Here is a 24,120-nt window from a genome sequence, read left to right as displayed (position 1 = left end):
ATCTGCAGGGCTGGGGTGATATGCTGGTTCTGGTGACAGTAACCTATCTATCTGCAGGGCTGGGGTGATATGCTGGTTCTGGTGACAGTAACCTATCTATCTGCAGGGCTGGGGTGATATGCTGGTTCTGGTGACAGTAACCTATCTATCTGCAGGGCTGGGGTGATATGCTGGTTCTGGTGACAGTAACCTATCTATCTGCAGGGCTGGGGTGATATGCTGGTTCTGGTGACACTAACCTATCTATCTGCAGGGCTGGGGTGATATGCTGGTTCTGGTGACAGTAACCTATCTATCTGCAGGGCTGGGGTGATATGCTGGTTCTGGTGACAGTAACCTATCTATCTGCAGGGCTGGGGTGATATGCTGGTTCTGGTGACAGTAACCTATCTATCTGCAGGGCTGGGATGATATGCTGGTTCTGGTGACAGTAACCTATCTATCTGCAGGGCTGGGGTGATATGCTGGTACTGGTGACACTAACCTATCTATTTGCAGGGCTGGGGTGATATGCTGGTTCTGGTGACAGTAACCTATCTATCTGCATGGCTGGGGTGATATGCTGGTTCTGGTGACAGTAACCTATCTATCTGCAGGGCTGGGGTGATATGCTGGTACTGGTGACACTAACCTATCTATTTGCAGGGCTGGGGTGATATGCTGGTTCTGGTGACACTAACCTATCTATCTGCATGGCTGGGGTGATATGCTGGTTCTGGTGACACTAACCTATCTATCTGCAGGGCTGGGGTGATATGCTGGTTCTGGTGACAGTAACCTATCTATCTGCAGGGCTGGGGTGATATGCTGGTTCTGGTGACAGTAACCTATCTATCTGCAGGACTGGGGTGATATGCTGGTTCTGGTGACAGTAACCTATCTATCTGCAGGGCTGGGGTGATATGCTGGTTCTGGTGACACTAACCTACCTATCTGCAGGACTGGGGTGATATGCTGGTTCTGGTGACCGTAACCTATCTATCTGCAGGGCTGGGGTGATATGCTGGTTCTGGTGACACTAACCTATCTATCTGCAGGGCGGGGGTGATATGCTGGTTCTGGTGACACTAACCTATCTATCTGCAGGGCTGGGGTGATATGCTGGTTCTGGTGACAGTAACCTATCTATCTGCAGGGCTGGGGTGATATGCTGGTTCTGGTGACAGTAACCTATCTATCTGCAGGGCTGGGGTGATATGCTGGTTCTGGTGACACTAACCTATCTATCTGCAGGGCTGGGGTGATATGCTTTTCCTGGTGGCCCTAAACTATCTGTGGAGAGAATTTTTTTGAAGGATAACCTCCAGTAAGTTAGCATAAGAAATTTTGCCCCTCCACCCCTCTCCCTCCCTCGTGTTATCTGTAATTTGTACCTCGGAGACGCTGTGAACAACAACACTTTGTGTGCATAGAAAGGTCTTCCTTCCACAATAAAAGTGACGTCCGACATTTCTTTGTTGTTCAGGAAATGAGGATCTACAAAGAAACAAGAGGAGAATTATTCCTTACGGTATAAGGCCCTTGTACTTAATGAGGTTGTTTGGCTTTTCCCATAGTCAGATTTTTTTTTTACCCCTAAAACAGCGCCACTGCGGGCCATGGTTTGTTTATGGTATTGCCTCATTGACTTGATTGCAATACCAGATGCAGCCCATGGACAAGAGTAGGGCTTTGGTTGAGTAGGGAATTGCTTGACGTTGACACCTAACCACTCTCCAAGTACCATCCAAATACCTTTCCTTCCACAGTCCTGTGCAGGTTCTCTCCACTCAATGAAATGGGGACAAAACCGACCTGGAATTTGCCCCTCCCATAGATGCCGCCTTAGAGGCGCCATCTTATACTCTTTATTTCACAAGATGAGGACAGAGGGGTTCAGATTAGGATCCAATATCCAGATGTGGCCACTCTACGAGTCCTCCTTTCACTATCCACTTCCCGTGACGGACATGGGTTGGAAGCAAGCCCTTATACATAGTAGCATGCAACTATCTAGAAACCCAATTTACACTACAGAGGTATTGTATGTTGTCAGACTTCCTATAGCCCAACACCGCCATGTCTTCACAATAACAAAAATATGGGTCACGTTAATGTCAAGGAAGACCTAGTTTCTTGTTTCTCCAGTTCTTGGCTTTTATCCATGGCTTACTGTTCCGCTCATCTGAACTGAAGCTCCAGATCAATAGTCCTGAGGTCTGCGTGAGCGGCAGAACGATTGTCAATCATAACATGGTGGAAGATCAAAGTCTCTGACTATGCATGGATGAACAAGGCCTAAATACTCATGGTAGATCCTCCTACATTTGGTCACCGTTTCTCGAGCTAGGTTAGTAAATGTAACCCTTGAACATCAATAAGATCGCACCTGTCACTGGGAGAATCTTGGAAAAGCTGCTTATCAATATAAATGAGACCTGCATTGTAAAGCAAATGTTCCAGCCAGGCGTGATATAGAAGTACAGAGACGTATGACGCGTGGTGTGGACTACTAATGAGCTGGTTCATCGGTGTTTACATAGCTTTCATTCCTACTGTAACAATGCTCGAGAAACATAGGCCACAATTTCAATATGACGCTTATAAACACTTACCCAGCCGGGATGTCTGCTTGCGCTTTATCTCGGTCAGCTTTGGGATGGGGTAAGGACCGTAGCACTGGCTGAAGATGACGGCCAATTGTTGGCTGATAACCTCATTCTGTAATGAAGAGAAGAAGACAATGTGTTACACATGTGAGTCACGTCCCGATCTCTTGGTTATTTCTATGTTTTGACATGTCATGGAGATACGTCAGAAGATAGCACTGGTGGAGGGCGTAAACTGAGACTCCCACTGGAAGAGCCCCTCCACCTTTAGCTCAGTGTTGACCGTGACGTGAAAGGAGTCATTGGTTTTAGCTTACAGACTCCTAACCGCTAGGAAATCTTTCTAGACACAAAATTGTTTGTGATATTTAACCAAGATCAGGCCACCTCTTCAAAAGAAGAGAGTGCTCAGGCCTTTACATGATGATGGCCTCCATCCATACCCAGACTCCTAGTGGGTCATCGTTGGCCAACCTCATCCCAAGTAACCAATGGATTAGATCACTTTTTGCCATAGATCCAGGAGTTCACAACAAATTCTTCCATTCGGTCTTCAGTAACATTTCCTCTGGTAGGTCTTGCTAACCCAACTGGGATGACCAGAAAAAGGTAGACCTCTCAGAAATGCCAGCAAATCTCTTGGACACCCTCACCCTTTTACTGTTATTTGGGGTGCCCAACGCTAAGTAGTTCCAGGACATTGTCTTGTCTAGTTTGTAGTCTGGTCGAGAATCTCAGCAGTCTGTACACAGTTTGAGACAGTCTTGGGGTCTGTAAACAGAGTGGGTCTAGGTCTGTAGGCAATAGGGTTTGGTCTGGGGTCCAACTAGTTTGAGATCTCTATACAGGTGGTCTTGTCTGTAGGAAGGGCTTGGTTTGGGCTTTTATAAGGATTTGGGGAAGATGTAAAGAGAGGTCTGGCCTGGGGAGCGTATAAACGGGGGTCTATATTTGTATTGTGTGGTCTGTATTCATTCTGGGGTGTACAATCTGCTATTCAAAAGCCATTGACTGGGGGTCCTCTATCAATCGATGGGGAATAGCTGGTTCTCATCTTGTGAATCATCGTGATGTCCCTTCACAGGCATTGACGACTTTGCTTCAATGTTGTCTGGTGGATCCAAGCTGCCCCGGTGATACCCAACCCTTTGTGGCCCATCGTGATGGCCTTCTTCACTCCTTCCTATGTCATCGACAACACAAGTAAAACTTTAATTCTTTTATATTTTCCGACTGACTAAGTCAATGAAACCGGTGGAGCGCCATACTTCTCCCAAACACTTCTGCTCCTTCCCGGCAGCGAGGACTCTCCGGACTACTTCTCATTGTCATCTATAGTAAAACTGATTAAATTTGCCTCCAGAGTCCTGATGCCGGTTACCTCTGTGGTCGCTGTAATTAAAAACAATCATCATCTCGGAGCGGCTCGGAGGTCTGTAAGATCTGTGGTAGGAAACTCATCTACAAAAGATTTTTTTCTTTCTTCGAGTAGATGAAGGCTTTTCCTCAGTAGACCGGAATGAAATGAAGGAAAGAATAAAAAGCCCCATCAGACTAAACGCTGGGAGATCTGCCAAGAATAAACTTGGAAATTGCATTTAAAATCACAGCTGTGAAGTGAACTTTGGGAAACCCTGGGCGAGAAGGAAAGTTACGTCCTTGGGGGCCAGTAATGAGATGATTGCAGAGATGACGGGATTGGCAGAGCAATGCGAGATCATGATCAGTGAATTGAATTCTTTGTTGGAGATACATCTGCCTCCTATTCAGTGCCATTCACTCCTTGCTCTGGTATGGTGGGGTGATCCGCAGGAGGTCACTGCACGCTTATTTTTTGAGAAATGGAATAAGACAGATCTATCATAATATCTACAGCAAAGCTGACATCTCGACAGCCCTAGGACCAACTGATCGACCGAAGGGGCCATTTGACCAAGTGCTGAACCGGAGGTGATATCATGGGTTAAAAGGGTCAGCAGAGAGGGTGCAGTTCTTTTACAGGAACCAATTTCGGAGCTGTTATCAGAGGAATTACGTTCAGACTCCATTATGAATCCAATGCCAGCAGGGGTCACATGGTTTGAAGATATGACACCATAGCAAAATATGTATGGGCTCACACCCTATACAGTATATACCGCATTGCTCTTGGGCTGTAATGTTCTACTTGTAGCCCCTGCAGTGCTTCAGATCATTGAGAGGGGAACATAATGCCCAAATCCCTCACCCAAGCACCAATTTTGGAATTTTTTACTTTGCTGTTCAGTGCTGCCCTTCTAACCAAAGGCGCACCCGGAAATCATAGAGGAGTGAACAAAAACACAGATTTGACTGTTGGCCCCTGTCAAATATATTGTCCCATATATGTGCCTGCTATGCTGCCATATACTGAGTCTCTTGTCCTATATACTGTGCCACCTGCCTTATGTACTGTCTATCGTACCCAAATATATTGAATCAGCTGCGCCCTATGTATAGTGCCAGCTGTGCCCCGTATACTGTGCTTGCTATGCTCCCACAGGCTGTGATTGATGTCCAATGTTTTGTGCCAGCTTTGCCCCGTTGTACTGTGCCCGCTGTTCCCTTCTATTGTGCCCCCTGTAGCCCTGAGTACAGTACCTACCACAGTGACCAATGTACTGTACCTGCTGCCCTTCCAAGTATGTAGCTGAGGATGTACGATTGGATGTTTAGGACTCTTGGCATCAAGCCCCCTAACCCATAGGCACCATAGTGGTTGTGTGGTCTGCCAATTATTTAACCTCCACCTGCTGGGTGCAGTGGTAGGACCTTGCCCTATAGTATTTTAGGAATCCACCAATATGACCATACACAGTCCATATGCCTGGCACGTACAGGTAGGTGAAGCCTCCTCAGCAGATCTTCTTCCAGTTGGCACTATTCTATCCAGCTCTCTATAACCGCGCACAACCACTTGTCTTCATTTACAGACCCGTGTTACCTTACGCAGCGCCAGGTCAGCATAGAAAGGAATTAGTGGAGAGATTTATGGAGCGCACCCGCAGCCCAGAACTTCCTAATTCATTAGCTGGTCCTGGAGGTGGCAACCAAGTCATTTTTTATCAGTGGCAAGCGGGCTTGTTGTGTGATGAGGCGGAACCAAGAGAAGCCGTAGCTATACAACTTCTGTACAAGGCACATAAAGTATTTCTCTTGGCAGGCCCTCCTGGCACAGAATCTCGCTGACTTGTCAGGTGGTCGTCCCACAGCCCAGCACAAATGTCCATAGAAAATAGGAAATGGAAATTGATGTGAAAACTGGAAAGTCAGCCAAGGACAATAGCAAAAAGTGACCAAGGATGACAAGATTTCTGGGTTCGTTTGTGTCTGTACGGCATATACAGACTATATTTTCCCTATATCCGTTTAGGTAATGGAGTCCACAGTGTGTAGCAAACTCTCAGCTGTGAGAAGTCCAAGGTCTATGTTGATTTTTAGCCTCTTTATCTAAACAAGAACATTCCCCTTTACTTAAAGGGGACCTGCACCAAGTTTGAAAGGCCCAATGACATACATCATCTGATCGGTGCTACCGCCCTGAGCATTTTGATGTTTTGTTTATCCAAATCCGTTCAGCCGTTCCAAAGATATGAGCCCTTTTGGGTGTTGACTCAAATTAGGCTGTACTAGCCAAGTAGGCGGTAACAGTGTGGTTCCTCAGGGGCGGGGTCTTAACTAGTAGTCCCCAATTTGCATCAATACTGAAAGGGCCTATATCTTTGGAATGGCTGGACGGATTTGGATAAACAAAACGCCAAAATGCTCAGGGTGACAGCGCCGATCAGATGCTTTTTGGACCTAGTGACAGGTCATCTGTAAAGTAAGCAGAAATCTTGAACTCAGGGTGGAATTGTAACAGAAAGTATATTAGAAAGTTGCAGAAAGATCTGTTTCACGAGCTGTAACATGATGAAACCTGGGTCTACAGAGCTCTGTGGAAATACAACATACAACATAGATCATACCCCTGCTTCTCCAACAGCAGATCTGGTCTAATTTTGGTTTATGGACAGCATGACTACAGTCCCTTACAAGCAATAATGTAGGAAGTAATGTTTTCTAAGGTACTAGTGGTGCCCCCTTGCCTACAAGGCCCATGTACAGAAGAAAAAAGTTGCACATTTGGTATGTCCACTCCTGTTATGGTCTTCTTCAAAGATACAATCTATGATGGTCTCTATAAAGTATATATAAAGTCAACATACATACCTTGCTAGCTTTCAGAATCTCAAACATGAGCGGCAGGCCCTGTGTTATTAGCTCCTCCGTATATTCCTCCTCTTGAATTGACTTGAACTCCTTCAGTAAACATTGGATGAGAGGACGTCTATGTTGGTGGAATGAAATGCGTAGGGATTCCAGCCAAGTGTGAAGAGTCCATGGGACACCTACAAGGCAACATAAGGTATTAGCATGTTCCAAGATTATAGAGATGGCATGTTAGGTGAGCATCTAATGTATAGAATGACCCCTGCCCTGAACCAATACTTTGATAGGACACAATAGACGATAAGAAGCCTATCCTGGTGCATTGGCATTGGTCAAGATTTTTGGAGACCCAAAGGTAAACTGGTAACAGCCTTGAAGATACAGAACAGAGAACACTCCTGACTGGTGGAGATCCCAGCAGAGGGGCCCCTAGTGAGTAAAAGTCTTATGATCTATCCTATGGAAAGGTGATAACTATTGGTTCCTGGACAACCCCTCCCCCCCAGTATTTTTAGCTGGAGAAACCCTTTAACTATAAGCCCATTAGTCCATTCACAGTATTCTGTCCTTCATAACTACTTATGACCCCAACGTCTTCTCCTCCTCCTCTGAGAAGTTCCATTTCCGCACAGCGGGGGGCGGTATTAAACACATGTGACACCGGATTTGGTTTTCTTTTAATTTTAAAGCCTTCAATTAGAGGGTTTGTGGATTGTACTAAAAAAAGCAATTTACATCTAGCGAAAGGATTTTAGCCGATAAATGTAACTGAGTTAGTGGAATTAAATTATAAGGCGTCGCTTCATTAACCATGATGAAGGCCGGGACAATAGAGCTGCCAGGCTTTATTTAAAGGGGAACCCCCTAGAAAGATCTAACGCTCACTATTGGGGTTCGTTGTATTCGGCAATGATTACTTAATAAGCGATTACTCTCTGGTGTAGGTTAGAATCCTGCTGTCCTTGTTATGTTGATCAGATTTCCATTGACTTCCTGGTGAACTGTTATGGGCGCTGGGCTTGTGCTTATAAGCAGGAGCCAATCTAAACAAGCAGAGCTGCAGTTCATTCCGACAATGTGGCAGAAGGTTAGAAATTGCTGCAAAGTTGCCATAGGCAAAGGTATATAGACTGTACTATATGGGCCCGGAACCGGTGGGACAGAAAACTGCACATATCAATGCAAGATGCAACCATATAGTAAATGGTTATTCCCTGTGTTCTGTTGTACAGTCCCAGATCCAATCCTATTTCCCTCCTGTGCCGGGTCGGAAGCAGAGAAGTTCACATGAACGCCAAGACCAATGGCCCACATTGGTCAATGAAGAGGGACCGGAGACATTACTGAGGCCTCTGATTGTTCTAAGTTGGCAAGTCCTGGAGGGAGATGGGACTGGGACTGTATAACAGAACACAAGGGATAGGTCTGATCTATAAACATGTGATCTGTTGGGGTCTGACACCTGGACCCTATGCAGATCAGCTGTTCCAATAGCCTCTGTGTCCTTGAAGCTGCTAATGGATGGCATGTGTGGCACCGCTCCTATTCACGTATTTGGATTGGCATAGCCATAGCGATGGGTCTGATGAAGTGCAGCCCCCATCTTAGTATCTGTATAGGATTGGTGCTTCTTGCACCATCCATCCATTAGCAGCTTCCGCTACCCATCGGCTACTAGAACAGGTGTCGGTCCCCGACAGATCACGTACTGTATGAAAGTTTGATTTGGGGCCATACAATCCCTTTAATCCTTTACACATTGGTGAAATATAGAATTAAAAGGGTTTTCCCATATCAAAGTGATGACATAGTATTAGGATATTCCATCACTTTATGATCGTAGGAATCCGACCTACCACGATGGAGTTCCGATCACCTCGATCATAAAGCAATGGCCGCTCCTTGTCACGTTCAGAGATGGAAATGCCCCTTTAAGGAGTGAAGGAAATGAAGACTCCTCGTCTCCTTCTCCCTTCCACATTTGGCTCTTTGTTTGTTACTATATAAAGATTCTTAATAAATGGACCCTAAAAGGCAAAGTAAACCTAGCGCCGGCGGCATACTTCCTCCTGAGCACTGCTGGTCTTCTAGTCCCCCAGGTGGCAAATGAAGCCCAAGCCTCATTAGTTGCTGGAAGGGGCGCAGCGGATGTGCAGGAGGCATGTCATTGGAACTTTTATGATGTTTGTACAGTCGGGGAATGAAATGGTTATTTTGTTTGGGGGATAGAACTGAATCCATTCTGCTGTCACATCGTATCTGTGTAACGTAAGCCCATGCTTCCCTAATGAAGGTAGAAGTCTGTGACTCACGTTCTTGTAGGGCGGCCGCTGAATCCGCTATGGATTTGTTGTCTGAACTACAGAAATAGTCGAGCCGAATACAGATGATAAATGTGTACAGTGTTGCCCTAAATGGGGGACCGCCAACTCCGCAGTGACTACTAATAGCCTTATAATGTACAGTAAGGAACACGATGGTGGTATACGTAGATTTATAAGCACAGGCTGTATATAGGATGACAACTTGGTCCTCCTGCCGATATCCAGGAAGGTTGTGGATTAGAAATGTACTATAAAAATGTTGTGAGCCAGCTCGAAGGTGTGAAATTACTGGGTTCAAACTTCTACGCATGCGCAGTCAGCTCTGGCGTCGGGCCTCGGGTAGAGCCGACTGCGTGTGCCCGCCTGGTGTAAGCGGCTATTTTCTTATGGCCGCTTACTCAGTAAGCTGGGATCAGCGGCCACAAAAAAATGGCCGCACGCATGTGCAGTCCCGATGGCAGATTCGACTGCGCATGCGTAGAAGGTTCAACCCAGCTCCGGAAGAAGACGCGCAGAGAGGCCGTTCCTGAAGAAGATGGAGGCGGCGCTGGAGATTTCTCTTGCAGCATTGGAGACGCCCCCAGTGCTGTTTGAGGGCTGGGTCCCGCCCCCAGTGCTGCGAGAGAACTCATTTGCATACAGACGAAAACCGGGATTTGTACCAAACGGCGGTGCGGAGAAGACATCTAAAAGTAGGAGAAGAATAGCCTTTCTTAAGGCTATTCCTACGTGTGATCGAGAAAAAATGTGATTTTAATGATAGGATCCCTTTAAAGTCAACAGCAGGAAGATTTTGGACCCTCAAAATCAACTCCATATTCATCAATATGAACCTATAGGGACACATTTATCCAAATTTGCCCCAAAACAGCGCAGCACGCAGCACTATTCATCCTGGGAATATGATGGACACCATAATGGTACCATTATAGGTTATAGGAGTCGGTAGGCCGATACTGGAGTTTGTCACAGCACGAAGATTGTGTTCTAATTCCTATGATGGACCAGAAACATGGAATTTGTAATGCAAATGTGAACCCAATCTAAAATAATAAAATTCTCTTTACCACCAACAGCCACCAGGGGGAGCTCATTGTATAACCAAAGAGAACATGTCATCTCTGCTCTTTCTAGGCTTAGGAGTCCAGTGGGAGGTCCTACTTAGTGATTGATAGCCTTCCAAATCGTCAGTCACTGATTAGGACCGCCCACTAGACTCTTTAGAATGAGTCCGCACATTATATATCAATCTGCTCAGTCCCTCCTGCTCTATAACCCAACATTTTGGCCTGAAGCCGATTCTGACTTTTTTGCGGGGCCCCTATAAATGACAAATGTAACAAAAACTCACCTAAACTCCTAATATCGATGGTTATGTCCACGTATCCGTGCTCCGCGCTGTGATACATGGCCTCTTTTAGAGCCTTCAGTTTGGCTTTGCTGTTACGACTCGGACACAATGTATTGGTCGTTTCGGGCAAATCTGTCCCTTCCGCTAGAATCTCTTCCAGGGATAAAATGTCACTCTTCTCCTTCTCCGGCTGGGACAGCAGCTTCCGAAATACGTTCCTAAAATAATATAGTATTTACATTGAAAAAAATCTTTAAAAAATCTTTCAACTAAAATGACGTATTCGTATTGGGTATGACAACCACATAGAAAGTTGTCACGGATCTCTTGGTTGCCAACTTTGGACTAATCTTTTTCTTAGCGTGATTGTTGATACATTGCTGTAGAAACCCAAAAGCGAGTGTTATCCTCTGCACTGCCCCCACAGGAGAAATGGGGCATTACATAACTTTCATTGAAGTCAATGGGTGTCTCATTTAACACAAGAACATGTGGGTCCTCCAGTGAAGAGTCTCTCTTTTTAGCCACTCTATGTCTGACTCAGACCCAATTTTTTACATCATTTTAGAGAATATAGAGGGGGGGGGGCTATAGGACCTCAAAACTTGGCCAGTGTGGACAGCATCTATACAGGAAGGTCTCTGTCTCTCTGGAGGACCCGGCCTGTCCTGCATTACACAGACAAGCCATTAATTTGAATGGACACTGTGTAATGCTTCATTTCTCCTATGGAGGCGCTGTAGCGAAATTGAACACTTATTTTTCACTTTGCCCACAGATCAAAATTGATCACCGAGTACAATTTTCGACCACTTTCTGGTCAAAAGAGTCTTCTAACAAGAGGGGATTGTCCAAAGCAGAACACCCCTTTAAGGATTTTAATGTAAACAGAATGGAATGCTGTTGATCAAATTTCACGGTGAGACAACCCCTTTAAGATGGAGAAAATGAGGTCTAGCTCCGTAACGTCCTTTATATCTACATGTTGGCAGGAAATACCTCCCCAAGCTTTTAGTGAAGTATAAACATTCTGTATATGAGCCCGGCTGGGCCCGGCTGGTAGCGTGTATATAAATTACCTGTGCCCGTGTGCAGCCGCCTGGCTGAAAGAATTCATGTCTCCTTGAGGTGCCGTAGAAATTCCATTCCTGTACATTGTTCCTATCATGGGATCCCCTCCTCGCTCCAGCAGCAAACTCACAAGCTCAAAGTTTCCTGCGGGAAGACGGGGATTAGGAAATGTTATAGGCAAGTACAAAAAGTTGATAAAAGGCATTGTGGAAAACCAGGGGTGTACATAGAGAAGACGGGGCCACGTGTGGGCGCCTACCACTAGATGTGCTCCATGTGTGGTCAAGAGCGCTTGAGAGAGAGTGTTGATGGAAGACTGGGGTCTGGTTTCCTTCTCTCGTCAAGGACCCCATAATGTCATAAGACTTGAGACCCTTCAACTATCAAGAGTCAATCATATAACTGAGAAATCCGATGCAATGCCAGTCAGTTTACGTGAATATCTGACCGTATGGCGTTACCCATTCTGGAGATGGCGGTACATGTCCGGTCAGTATACAGGTCACTGGGAACCCTCTGATCTAACATGTAAATTCCTCCACCAATTTGGTTATTCATTTGTGCAAATTGTCCCACTTTTTGCACAACTAAAATGGATCCTAATTGGACAAAGCTTCCGCTCACGTGAGGAGGTCATTTATACTCTTACCCTGAGGTTCTGGGGCCCAACAGATAAAATGATTCCGGGGGCCCCTAGGAAATGACACCCAAATATGAAGGGGACTAGGCCATTCTGCTAGGCCATTATTGTGTTAGAGTTTGGGCCCCCCCGGAGGATCCTCTGGTTCTCTGGTGGGCCAGTCTGACCCTGATGATAACTATCTAGATACTTCTGTATAGAAGATTTGTCAGGAATTGCTATAAGACGACCAGTTCTATAAATATAGTCATAGTAAATGCATCGGCCAAGTAATACTCACCTGCCGCTGCCGCCAGTTGTAAAGGAGTTTCTGAGTAATTTTCTTCACCTGCTTCTAAAGATCCTTCTACATTAGCACCTGCGTCTAGAAGCAACTGGAAGGAGAAGTATCCATCATTATACATGGAAAGAACAAGGAAAATCTCATCCCTGTAATATCATGGATATAGGAGACCTCATGTAATGTCATATCTATCTATCTATCTATCTATCTATCTATCTCCTATCTATCTATCTATCTATCTCCTATCTATCTATCTATCTATCTATCTATCTATCTATCTATCTCCTATCTATCTATCTATCTATCTATCTATCTATCTCCTATCTATCTATCTATCTATCTATCTCCTATCTATCTATCTATCTATCTATCTATCTATCTATCTATCTATCTATCTCCTATCTATCTATCTATCTCCTATCTATCTATCTATCTCCTATCTATCTATCTATCTATCTATCTATCTATCTATCTATCTCCTATCTATCTATCTATCTATCTCCTATCTATCTATCTATCTATCTATCTATCTATCTATTTATCTATCTATCTATCTATCTATCTCCTATCTATCTATCTATCTCCTATCTATCTATCTATCTATCTATCTCCTATCTATCTATCTCCTATCTATCTATCTATCTATCTATCTATCTATCTATCTCCTATCTATCTATCTATCTATCTATCTCCTATCTATCTATCTATCTATCTATCTATCTATCTATCTATCTCCTATCTATTTATTTATCTATCTATCTATCTATCTATCTATCTATCTCCTATCTATCTATCTATCTATCTATCTATCTACTATCTATTTATTTATCTATCTATCTATCTATCTATCTATCTATCTATCATCTATCTATCTATATATCTATCTATCATCTATCTATCTATCTATCTATCTATCTATCTCCTATCTATCTATCTATCTATCTATCTATCTATCTATCTATCTATCTATCTATCTCCTATCTATCTATCTATCTATCTATCTCCTATCTATTTATCTATCTATCTATCTATCTATCTATCTATCTATCTATCTATCTATCTCCTATCTATCTATCTATCTCCTATCTATCTATCTATCTATCTATCTATCTACTATCTATTTATTTATCTATCTATCTATCTATCTATCTATCTATCATCTATCTATCTATATATCTATCTATCATCTATCTATCTATCTATCTATCTATCTATCTCCTATCTATCTATCTATCTATCTATCTATCTATCTATCTCCTATCTATCTATCTATCTATCTATCTCCTATCTATTTATTTATCTATCTATCTATCTACCTCCTATCTATCTATCTATCTCCTATCTATCTATCTATCTATCTATCTATCTATCTATCTATCTATCTCCTATCTATTTATCTATCTATCTGTCTATCTATCTATCTATCTATCTCCTATCTATCTATCTATCTATCTATCTATCTATCTATCTATCTATCTCTTATCTATCTATCTATCTATCTCCTATCTATCTATCTATCTATCTATCTATCTATCTATCTATCTCCAATCTATCTATCTATCTATCTATCTATTTATCTGTCTATCTATCTCCTATCTATCTATCTATCTATCTATCTATCTATCTATCTCCTATCTATTTATCTATCTATCTATCTATCTATCTATCTATCTATCTATCTCCTATCTATTTATCTATCTATCTATCTATCTATCTATCTATCTATCTATCATCTATCTATCTCAGATATTGGCATCTTTATATTCATTTTCATTTTGGTAATGTGGAAAGTAAATTTGCCGCAGTCTTACCTGTACAACAGGAATATGGCCCTGGAGGACGGCAAATGTCAGTGCAGTCCAGTGACGGGTTTCGGGGTGGACAGATGGATATTTATGAGCTGTACTCGGCACCTGCAATAAACATGAGATATGGGGTCTACACAGAACAGATCCTGAAATCTGTAATTCTATCACTCCTTCCATCTTTGATGGAAACAGCGCAGAATCAATACAGCAAGTATTGAAGAAAAAAAAAGAAAAGAAAATGAGGGCATGACAATCCCACATTCTCCTATTGTGGTGTCCAGCCACGTTTTGTTTTGCCCCCTATGTGGCCGCTGCAGCGCTTTCTGCAGGTGGTCGAGTACGTTATTGCTGCAGCAGTTCCGGTTCTGGATCGTAGGGGTGTAGGACTAGTGAATATGCTTTATAGTATCATTTAACCCCGTCTTTACTCTTTCCTAAGTTTGATCCCTGGATCCAGAAGACCCCTTTAATGTCTGTCTGTGTATCACAGCGTTCACTTTCTTACCTCAACATTGAGTTCGGCGCCGGCATCCAGGAGCATCTGTACCATGGCTTCATCTCCCCGGACACACGCATACATTAGTGGGGTCATCCCCTAGAAAAGTGGCAAGAAATGACTCTTATAGCGTAGCTATAGGGGTACGGAGGCAACAGTCACACCCAGGCCCTAGAACTCAAGGGGCCTAAAACCCCTTTACCACCCCCAAGTAGATACAAGCCTCATAAACATGGCTGCCAACATTTCAGTTTTTCATCAGGCCCATCCGAGGCCATGTCCCTTGCCCCCTGTCCCACACTCTCACTTTTTGTTAATAGGAACACCAATGTTTCGGGTAGCGAGCCAAAACCGATGTCGGGTTATCCCACCAGGCCCATGAGACTTGCCCATTCTTCCAGGGATCCGGAAGGTTGCTCCTCTTTTCGGGAGCCTCCCCGATATTCTGAGAGAGATAGCACGTATGATTGTAATTGGCACCTGGTCGGTGCGGACCCTGCTACAAATCTTACCCTAAAACTTAAAGGGATTTCCAGGAATTAGGTTTTTACTGCCTATTTTTAGGATAGTCCAGAAACATCTGATCAGTAAGAGTCCAGCAGGCGACGTCCACGCAGTTTCGTTCTCTGGGCCATCCTATACAGAACATGGCGCCCCGTATAGTAGCCGGGCACCAACACTACAGCCCATTGTCAAAACCCAATCGCTATACACGGACTGGAGCGGTCTATAGTGCGTGTGCTCCAAGCGGGCCTGTACAGCTGATCAGTGAGGGGGCCTGAATCCATCAGATATTTAAGGTCTATCCTAAGGACAACCCCTTTAAGGCGAAGACTCCTTTTCACGCCTTGGTACATGCACTGGGGATATATGGTGCCCCATATGCAGCGTCAGCTGAGATCGTAGTCAGTAATTAACCCCTTCAGCAGCATTTGTGGGTTGCCAGAGGCCTAGTGAAGGTGTACAAGCCTGCCATGTAAACCATATAGCTATAGAGAAGTGATTGTCTTTAGTAATGCTTCTTTCTTCACCCTCGTCTTCTTCCAAACCTCAGGATCGCTTAGCGGACCCTTGGATTTTTTAGTAGTTTTGTTACGGCCTACAATAATACACGTCATACCATTGCCATCCACGAGATGGCGTCCTACTTACTTGTTCGCTCATGCTGTTGATTCCTTCGGGGCCCAGTAGAGTCACGGCCTGTTTGACCAAGTCTGTCCTACCGCAGTTGAGCATCCTGAATCCAAGATCTTGCTTAAACTTTGCTTCTGTGGCGACGGCGTCTAGTTTTCGAGATGCGCAAAAACAGTCATCGGCCCTGCGGACGTGATCAGAAAAGTTACAGGAGTGATCGTAAAAATGGCTTCGCTATAGGGGCCTCTAGGACCCCCGAAACCAGGAGGAGGAAACGGTAATAAGCCGTCAATGCCTTCCCTTGGGGAGTCCGACTGTCGCTGACGATCTTATGAAGCTGCTAACTCTGCAAGATACACTTTCGCAGAGTTAAACGCCCAATCGCCCCGCTGTATATAGTCAATGGGTTGTAAGCACGATTATAGATTTCCAGGAGGAATAACTGAGGAACATGACGCTCCACTTTAAAGGAGGTTACTGTATATCTATCTATAGGATGACCTATTAGTCTAGGATTCCATGGCGGCTGCGGTTGAATATGTCATATCCCTATTTTCTTACATCTGATTCACACTGTGACCGCATCTCCTCCTATCTAAAAATCCTTCTTCTGTATTTTGAATTTTACCCCCCGGGAATACAGACTTGTGCGGAGGAGTAGGGCGACAGACGCATTTTTATCCTGCCACGTAGGCCTCATATACATAATTTCCTGCCCTAGGTCGGCCGTACCGTGTCGATTATTCATGATATACCAATGCCTTACAATATGGACGCGTCCCTCTATATTAGAATCAAGTACAATGTATAACTGTCTACTTAACCGGTTAGTTCACTCACTTACAACAGTGGCGGCCATTTTGTTCTCTGACTTAGGGGAGCCATTTTATTATTTTGTAAACTGTTCATTTACGAATTTTATTCTAAGTCTGACCCCATTCGGCCACGACCCCCTCACCCCAAAAAATACACCCTTTTAAAGAAGCCCAATGACCTATTATCTGATGGACGCTGTCACCCTGAGCATTTTGGTGCTTTATTTATCCAAATCCGTTCAGCTATTCCAAAGATATAAGCCCTGGTAGTAGTGATACAAATTAGTGGGTGGTAACAGTGGCACCCCGAGACCCTGCCCCCAGAGAAGCCACAGTGTTACTGCCCACTTGACAAATAGACCTTAGAACAATGGAACACTAAAAGAGCTTATATCTTTGGAATAGCTGAATGGATTTGGATGTGCAATTCTGCACCGTTCAATGTCTATGGATCTTACAGAGATCACTAAGCTAGTAGGCTATACAATGATATAGCTATTGGGAAGACATGCATGCTCGGCCAGTTGTGCATGTATATTGGGGGTGTCAGATGGAATGATTATTTGGCCAACGCTTGTAGTAGATGTATAGGCATCATAAGACTGTGGGTAATCATTTTTGGGCATTTTCACAGTTGCAGTCTCTCCCAACTATTTGGAAACAACCCAAATTTAGATGTGTGGGTGTGGCTTACAAAACCCCACCCAAAAGTGAGCATCCCTTTCGCTAAGATTAGGGAAATCCACAAACCAGGGCTCCATTTTAGCAGTGTAAGGCATACTTGGTCATTTTTTGAGCTTGCATTACAGTAGAGAGGGTGCACAAATTTTTTTCCGAATTAAAACCCCACCCCTTTTTGGGGAGTGACAAAAGCCCACTTTTTGGGGCGTGACATGACCCTCTTTTGTGACGAGACATGTCATGTATACTATTACCAGACAGTGGCAGCTAGTGGAGCGTTGTGTCGGGTCTGGGGCTCTTCAGGGAGACAATGGACAACCTTACAGGTAGGGTTGAGCGATCGGGATCTGAAAAGATTGGATTCCGATCGGCGATCGAGTAAATTTCACGATCGGGATCGGATGGAAAATGATCTGAAATGGGATTTTAAAATCGATCCTGAAATCTCAAGATCGACTCAACCCTACTCCATAAACATAAAGGAACTAGGGTTGAGCGATCGGGATCGGAAAAGATCAGATTCCGATCGGCGATCGGGTAAATTTCGCGATCGGATGGAAAATGATCAGAAATCGTATTAAAATCGATCCTGAAATCTCAAGATCAGCTCAACCCTATGTTCAGGACAAGCCCTTTAAGAAAGTGGATGTAGTTGGATGCACATACTTTAGCTGTCGAGGTTCGCAGTCCACCCCAGGAAGTAGAAGACGGGCAGCCTGACGCACATCATCGCTATCTACGGAGAAACTGCGGCGGTATCCGGCGTGAGCTACAGCGACACGGATCCATTCCATTAAAGGTGGGAGCATCAGGAACGGCCTGTAAGACAAGAAGACACAAGAGGGTCAGCGTTACGTCTCAGAATTTCCTCTAACCACCCCGTCTTTTGGAGACGTGATAAGGAAATTGATCTCAGCTGGCGGCCCCCTAGTGGTTGGCAACCATCCATGCTGCAATGCATCCTGGGACATTTCCAGCTGACAAAACGCCTGACAACCTGCATACAGCGTGCGCCGTTCCCCCAATAATGTAACTCAATACACATGTTTCCAATAGACGGCTCATACTATTTGATATCGATACAGATTAACTTGGATTTTTGTTAATCCCCCCCTGAAATCAGCTGTCGCACGTGATGATGTCATGACTTAATTCGGTACAGATTTGGAATTAGGCGTTAGCGGTGGGGGGATATATTACTTAACCACGTTGCTGTATACATGTCCCTTCCAGAATAAAGCACATTTAACATGATATAAATATCATAAACACCCTTAAAGGGAATGTCCACTCCTAAGCACCAGGTCATTTTTACAGCTGGCGAGTCTTAATATATCTTTAAAGAGTTGAGGTCCAGTTTTTCTGATACAAAGTTCCAAATAATCTGCATAAACTAAAGGGTAAAACTTTGACTACCTGCAACCACCACTAGGAGGAGCACGGGAGCTTAGCAATAACTAGTTTACTATAGGCTTTAATGTATAAACAATCTGTCGTCAGCTCCTTAGCTCCCTCTAGTGGTGGATGCAGGTAGCCAAAAGGTAATAGTTTAATTTTATGCCTACCTAGAATTTATGTTAAGCAATGAATTTCCAAAGTATGTAGGAACTATAAAGAAGTATCGACCTCTAAACATTCATTTAAAAGTGGATTAGGATGCCCTGATCTGGTGAATGGGGACCAAAATGCCCTGGCCTGGCAATCAGGGGGTCCCAACAGTTGGACCCCCACTTATGTTATGACCTATCCAGTGAATAGGTGATACATATTGGTTAGAAAACCCCTTTAAATGGATTGATCTGGTGAAGGGGGGCCAGGATGCATTGATCGGGCAGTCAATGGGGTTCCCAGCACTGGTCTAGCAGTTAGCACCTATACCCTTTTAAAGGGGTATCAATCTTTAAGAACACTAATTTGCTTTTATAGATCTAAATCGGTCAAATATACTGTGCCGATTCATTTCTTAATATAGGTTCCGCATAGACCAAGATATAAAATGTAACATTAAGATTCTCTGTATCCACCACTAGAGGGAGCTAAGGAGCTTACTGCATACTGTTTATACACTGATCTCAATAATGACACAGAAACTCCCTCTAGTGGTGGCTGAGGATACAACAGTTTTCTCTTTTTAACTTTAGGCAGAATAATTGGGCTCCAACTGTTGTGTTTAGAAGTGGACATTTCCTTTAAGTTGTTTATGACACTTGATCATGTGATCAGTGGAGTTTCTAGCAGTCAGACCCTCACCCATGTATCAGTTATGCCCTATCCAGTGGAAAGGTGATAAATACTGGTTGGAATCCCCCTTTAAAGGGTTGTATCTGGTGAAGGGGAGACCAGGACCAGGAGCCAGGCCCCCACTTATCCAGTGTATAGGTGATGAATGCTGATTAGAATACCCCTTTAAATGGATTGATCTGGTGATAGGGAATCAGGTTATCCTGATCAGGTTGTCAGCAGGCTTCCCAGTATTCAGACCCCCACTCGTTTAGCCAGTGGAATGGTGTTAAGTGGTTAGAGTACCCCTTTAAAGTGGTGGTTTCTTGAAAGTAATCAGGTGACCAACACCGATCCAGCTCCGGTTATTAGACTTGTACCCGGGGCAGGAACATGTGCCAAATTTTTAAAAAACTTTTTTGAAGATGAAAGGCTGCCGCCCCCATGGTCACAGAACACATCCCGCTGTAGTCACGTACAGCTGTTTTTCAACCATTGACCTGTAAATCCCCTTTTATGTCCTCCAGTCATATCAGTGAACGTTTGGTTTACTGGAAATAATTCCTTGAGATCTAAGAATCTCTTCTTCTGAAATATTTATGACCGCCTTGTCCTTCATTAACAGAGAGCGGTCGAGGCAGTGACTGAATTACACGGGTCAATACTAAACCGCTCTATAGTGAGTAACGCACCAGCACTTAATGCCCCTGCCCAGGATGTCCCGGCCGTCACTTATGGACATCTCACTTAATGGCACCTTCAAGGCAACCTTGCTGAAATATTCAGGAGCTACATATAGATTACAAGTAGAAATGAGAGATGAGCGAACAGTGAAATGTTCGAAGTTCGATTCCAGTAGCCGCTCAATACTCGACTGCTTGATCCAACATCGATCCACATTATAGTCTATGGGGAATAATTACCCGTTTAGGGGGAAACCACTATTCGACTCAGGAGGGTCACCAAGTCCTCTATGACACCCCAGGAAATGATGCCAACACCCTGGAATGCAACTGGGACAGCAGGGGAAGCATGCCTGGGGGCATCTAACATGCCCAAGTCACTGTATTACGTCAGGACCCCTGTCAGCTTGCGATATGTGAGAGTTGACTTTTTCCCATAGGAATGCATTGACCAGCGTTGATTGGCCGAATGACATACAGAGTACAGCATTCGTCCAATCAACGCTGCTTCTGCCGGAGGCTTGTCTGTGAGGAGACGGAGTCTAAGGTCGGACCAGAATGGAGACTGCTGTGGACCGATCTTAGACTCCGCCACCTCCTCTGGCAGAACCAGCGTTGATTGGCCGAATGCTGTACTCTGTAAGGCATTCGGCCAATCAACGCTGGTCATCTATGCTGAGATGTAGGAGTGCTGGCCGTGTGCTCAGCATTGCTACACCGGAGATGAAGCAGAGCTGAGTGTGCGCTGAACCCTGCTGCACACTCAGCGGCAGATTATGTAATGGGTGCACCCGCAGACAAGCCAATTCTCACAGGGAGAGTTGTGACCTTGGCAAGAGGATTAAAGTCAAGTGCGAAGTGGCCGAGGGATCTATGGTAGACCAACAGGATCTTAGTGTTGGTAATTTCACATTCCGGGCAAGACTTTCTATCGATTTTCTGCATCCCTTTACGTATATACTGTAACATTCTCAAATTAAAGTGTACCTTGAGATATAGTTGGAGGTGTAAAAAATAGAAAAAAAAATCATACTCTCCTTCCCTCATCTCTCCTGAGCATCCTCATGGCATTTGGCGTCTTTTTTGGCCTCTTCCGGCCTCGTGGATGATGTCATTTTTCCCAGGGTCACCACTGAGGACTAAGGTGATCCTAGGGTGCATGATGTCACAATGCCATGACATTGGAGTGCCCATGTGACTACTGAGGCCCAATCACAAGTCTCAGGTGACCCCAGAATCCATGAAGACTTCCAGGAGAGTACAAGGATTCCCAGGAGAGGTGAGTAAAACTATTATTTTTGACGTTACCCTGGGCCTTTACCTGAAGAGAACTCAGAGGATAATAATTTCACTTCTGGTGACAAATCACCAACGTTTTGGGTTTGGGTTGAACCAAAACCTTTTGCAAAGTCTGGTTCAATCCAGACCACTTTGCTCATTTCTATACAATTCCAACAATTTCTAAGCAACTTTCCACACAATAATAGTACAAGTGAGTATAAGAAACTTTGTAATATATCTTTTCATAGAAAAATGCTCCTTTCTCCATTAATCAGGCTGGTTTTACCCCCATCCCTTCACTCAGTCTCTAATAGAACCCATATCCAGCCTCACACACAGAAGTCTACAGAGAGAGGTGGGAGGAAAAAGTGATGCCAGTTAGGAAGTGACTGATTCTCAGACTCTCTACAGAATAATGTAACTTCTTAAGCCTATTAGAGCTAGCAGTAGACTTTTCCTCCCTTTCCATAGACTTCTATGTGTGAGGCGTACAGTCTGAATCTAGTTTCTGGATATGGGTGGTTCTATTAAGAGACTGAGTGAGATTAGGGGAACCTTTGGATAAGTTGTCGATATTTAACAAATGAATAGTGTCCAGGAGGGACAGGAATCCCAAGGTGCGCCCCGTAATAGATGTACCCCATGTATCTCACCTATACATGATGCCAGGATCAGGCCTACATTAGTGATGGTCTCCTCTTCTAATCTCGGGCCTTCTAACCTGACTGGACGTTTCTCCTAATGTGAAGCCTCCATGTCACAGATACAACTGACACGGGGTTAATAACACAATAGCGACAATGAAGAATAAAGGAGGTTTGATCGCTCTGCCAGATACTACTCGCCATCGCCAACAGCCGCCGTGAATGCGGCTTTGTCAAAAGGACAGAAAACCCCTACTTGAGCTCGAGTAGCTATTCACTCGCCGTATCTCTCCGCCATTCACTGCTTATCTCTGAGGTTTGGGCACCTGACAAGAGCGACATTGCCAGATAAACGGGATTGACGCGGATATGTAACACAAAGACGACGTTCAGGATTCTTACCCTGGCTCTGCATGTACCGTACATTCCGGTGGTTTTTATTACTCCCGTCACCTCGCTCTTCTAACCTGGTCTCCATTGATGGTGCTTGAAGACAGTCTATCTAGACCAGTGATGGCGAACCGTTTAGAGACCGAGTGCCCATACTGCAACCCAAAACCGACTAATTTATCACAAAGTGCCAACACGGCAATTTGACCTTAATAATGTGCGGATCCACAATTACAAACCTGCAAAATATGGTCACACGAATGGAGCTTTATAGAGCTTTTTGCTCGACCGTGACTCTCACACAGTCCAATCTGCTTCACAGTGGCCCCAACACAGTACAATCTGTTGCACAGTGACCCCCACAGAGTACAATCTGCTGCACTGTGACTCCCACACAGTATAATCTGCTGCACAGTGACCTCCACACAGTACAATCTGCTCCACGGTGGCCCCCACACAGTATAATCTGCTCCACAGTGGCCCCCACACAGTACAATCTGCTGCACTGTGACCCCCACACAGTATAATCTGCTCTACAGTGGCCCCAACACAGTACAATCTGCTCCACAGTGACTCCCACACAGTACAATCTGCTCCACAGTGACCCCCACACAGTACAATCTGCTGCACAGTGACCCCCACACAGTATAATCTGCTCCACAGTGACCCCACACACAGTAAAATCTGCTGCACTGTGACTCCCACACAGTATAATCTGCTGCACAGTGACCTCCACCCGTGCCATAGGTTTGCCATCACAGATCTAGACAGTCCTAGCATGATACTGATGTCAAGGAACATGTGCAGGGCCAGAACACCAGGCGACTAAGAGGCCCGAAAGTTGTGAATTATATTCATGTCAAAAGTCCCAGAAGACAGTTTGCAGGGAACCTCTCATTTCAATTAGGGCCCCTAAACCACCCATGGGTCCTTAAAGGTCCCAAATAACACTGTCTGCGACCGTATTCAGAACCAAGCCTTTATACTTACCTAGACAGGAGTCCGATGAGTCGCCCAGGACCTGCGCAGTTCTTCAGTGCAGCCAGGGCCGTACTCTGCAGAGTCATGGCACGTGTGCACTGAAGCTGAGGTGTACTCCTCTGTGAATTTGGGACACTGAAGTCACCCATCCATAAGAACCTTTGCATGGTTTAGTATACCAAACTGTCCTTATAGGTTCCCTTTTAAAGTAAATTTGAATTTCTATAAGAAAAATATATTTTTTTGTTATTTTTTTCCTCCGTGTCCCTGTTGGTGCTGCTGTGAGCTCTGGACAGAATCAGTCTCCTCCCCCCTCTGGCACCTGACAATAGTCCCTTTTTACTTCTCCTGCCAAGTTTCCTTGGCTATACTGCCACCTCTGTTCCTTCTCTGACAAGCAGGGCAGAAAGCTATTCCTATTGGCTGCTCTAAAGTGATCACTATATAAGACTCTGACTATGGGGAGGCAAACTGAGCATGTGCGTCCACCAGCACTCAGT

The 24,120-nt window shown here is 44.6% G+C and overlaps 1 protein-coding gene across 2 annotated transcripts in view; it reads right to left on the bottom strand.

Annotated features, from left to right (window-relative positions):
• ABTB3 (ankyrin repeat and BTB domain containing 3) overlaps positions 1-24,120 on the bottom strand; it is a 145,462-nt gene that overhangs the window by 10,346 nt on the left and 110,996 nt on the right. For both annotated transcript variants that reach the window (XM_075275074.1, XM_075275075.1), the window contains 10 exons: positions 18,088-18,240; positions 15,944-16,109; positions 14,801-14,890; positions 14,299-14,400; positions 12,485-12,578; positions 11,573-11,708; positions 10,494-10,711; positions 6,819-6,997; positions 2,595-2,700; positions 1,374-1,476 (listed from right to left, as the gene is read on the bottom strand). In XM_075275074.1, coding sequence (XP_075131175.1) covers positions 1,374-1,476; positions 2,595-2,700; positions 6,819-6,997; positions 10,494-10,711; positions 11,573-11,708; positions 12,485-12,578; positions 14,299-14,400; positions 14,801-14,890; positions 15,944-16,109; positions 18,088-18,240 — 1,347 coding nt within the window. The remainder of the gene's footprint in view (positions 1-1,373; positions 1,477-2,594; positions 2,701-6,818; positions 6,998-10,493; positions 10,712-11,572; positions 11,709-12,484; positions 12,579-14,298; positions 14,401-14,800; positions 14,891-15,943; positions 16,110-18,087; positions 18,241-24,120) is intronic.

This window comes from Leptodactylus fuscus, chromosome 5 (genome assembly GCF_031893055.1).
Source record: "Leptodactylus fuscus isolate aLepFus1 chromosome 5, aLepFus1.hap2, whole genome shotgun sequence".
NCBI classification, from domain to species: domain Eukaryota; kingdom Metazoa; phylum Chordata; class Amphibia; order Anura; family Leptodactylidae; genus Leptodactylus; species Leptodactylus fuscus.
Note: the sequence above shows the minus strand (reverse complement) of the source record. Positions and strands in the feature narration are given on the sequence as shown.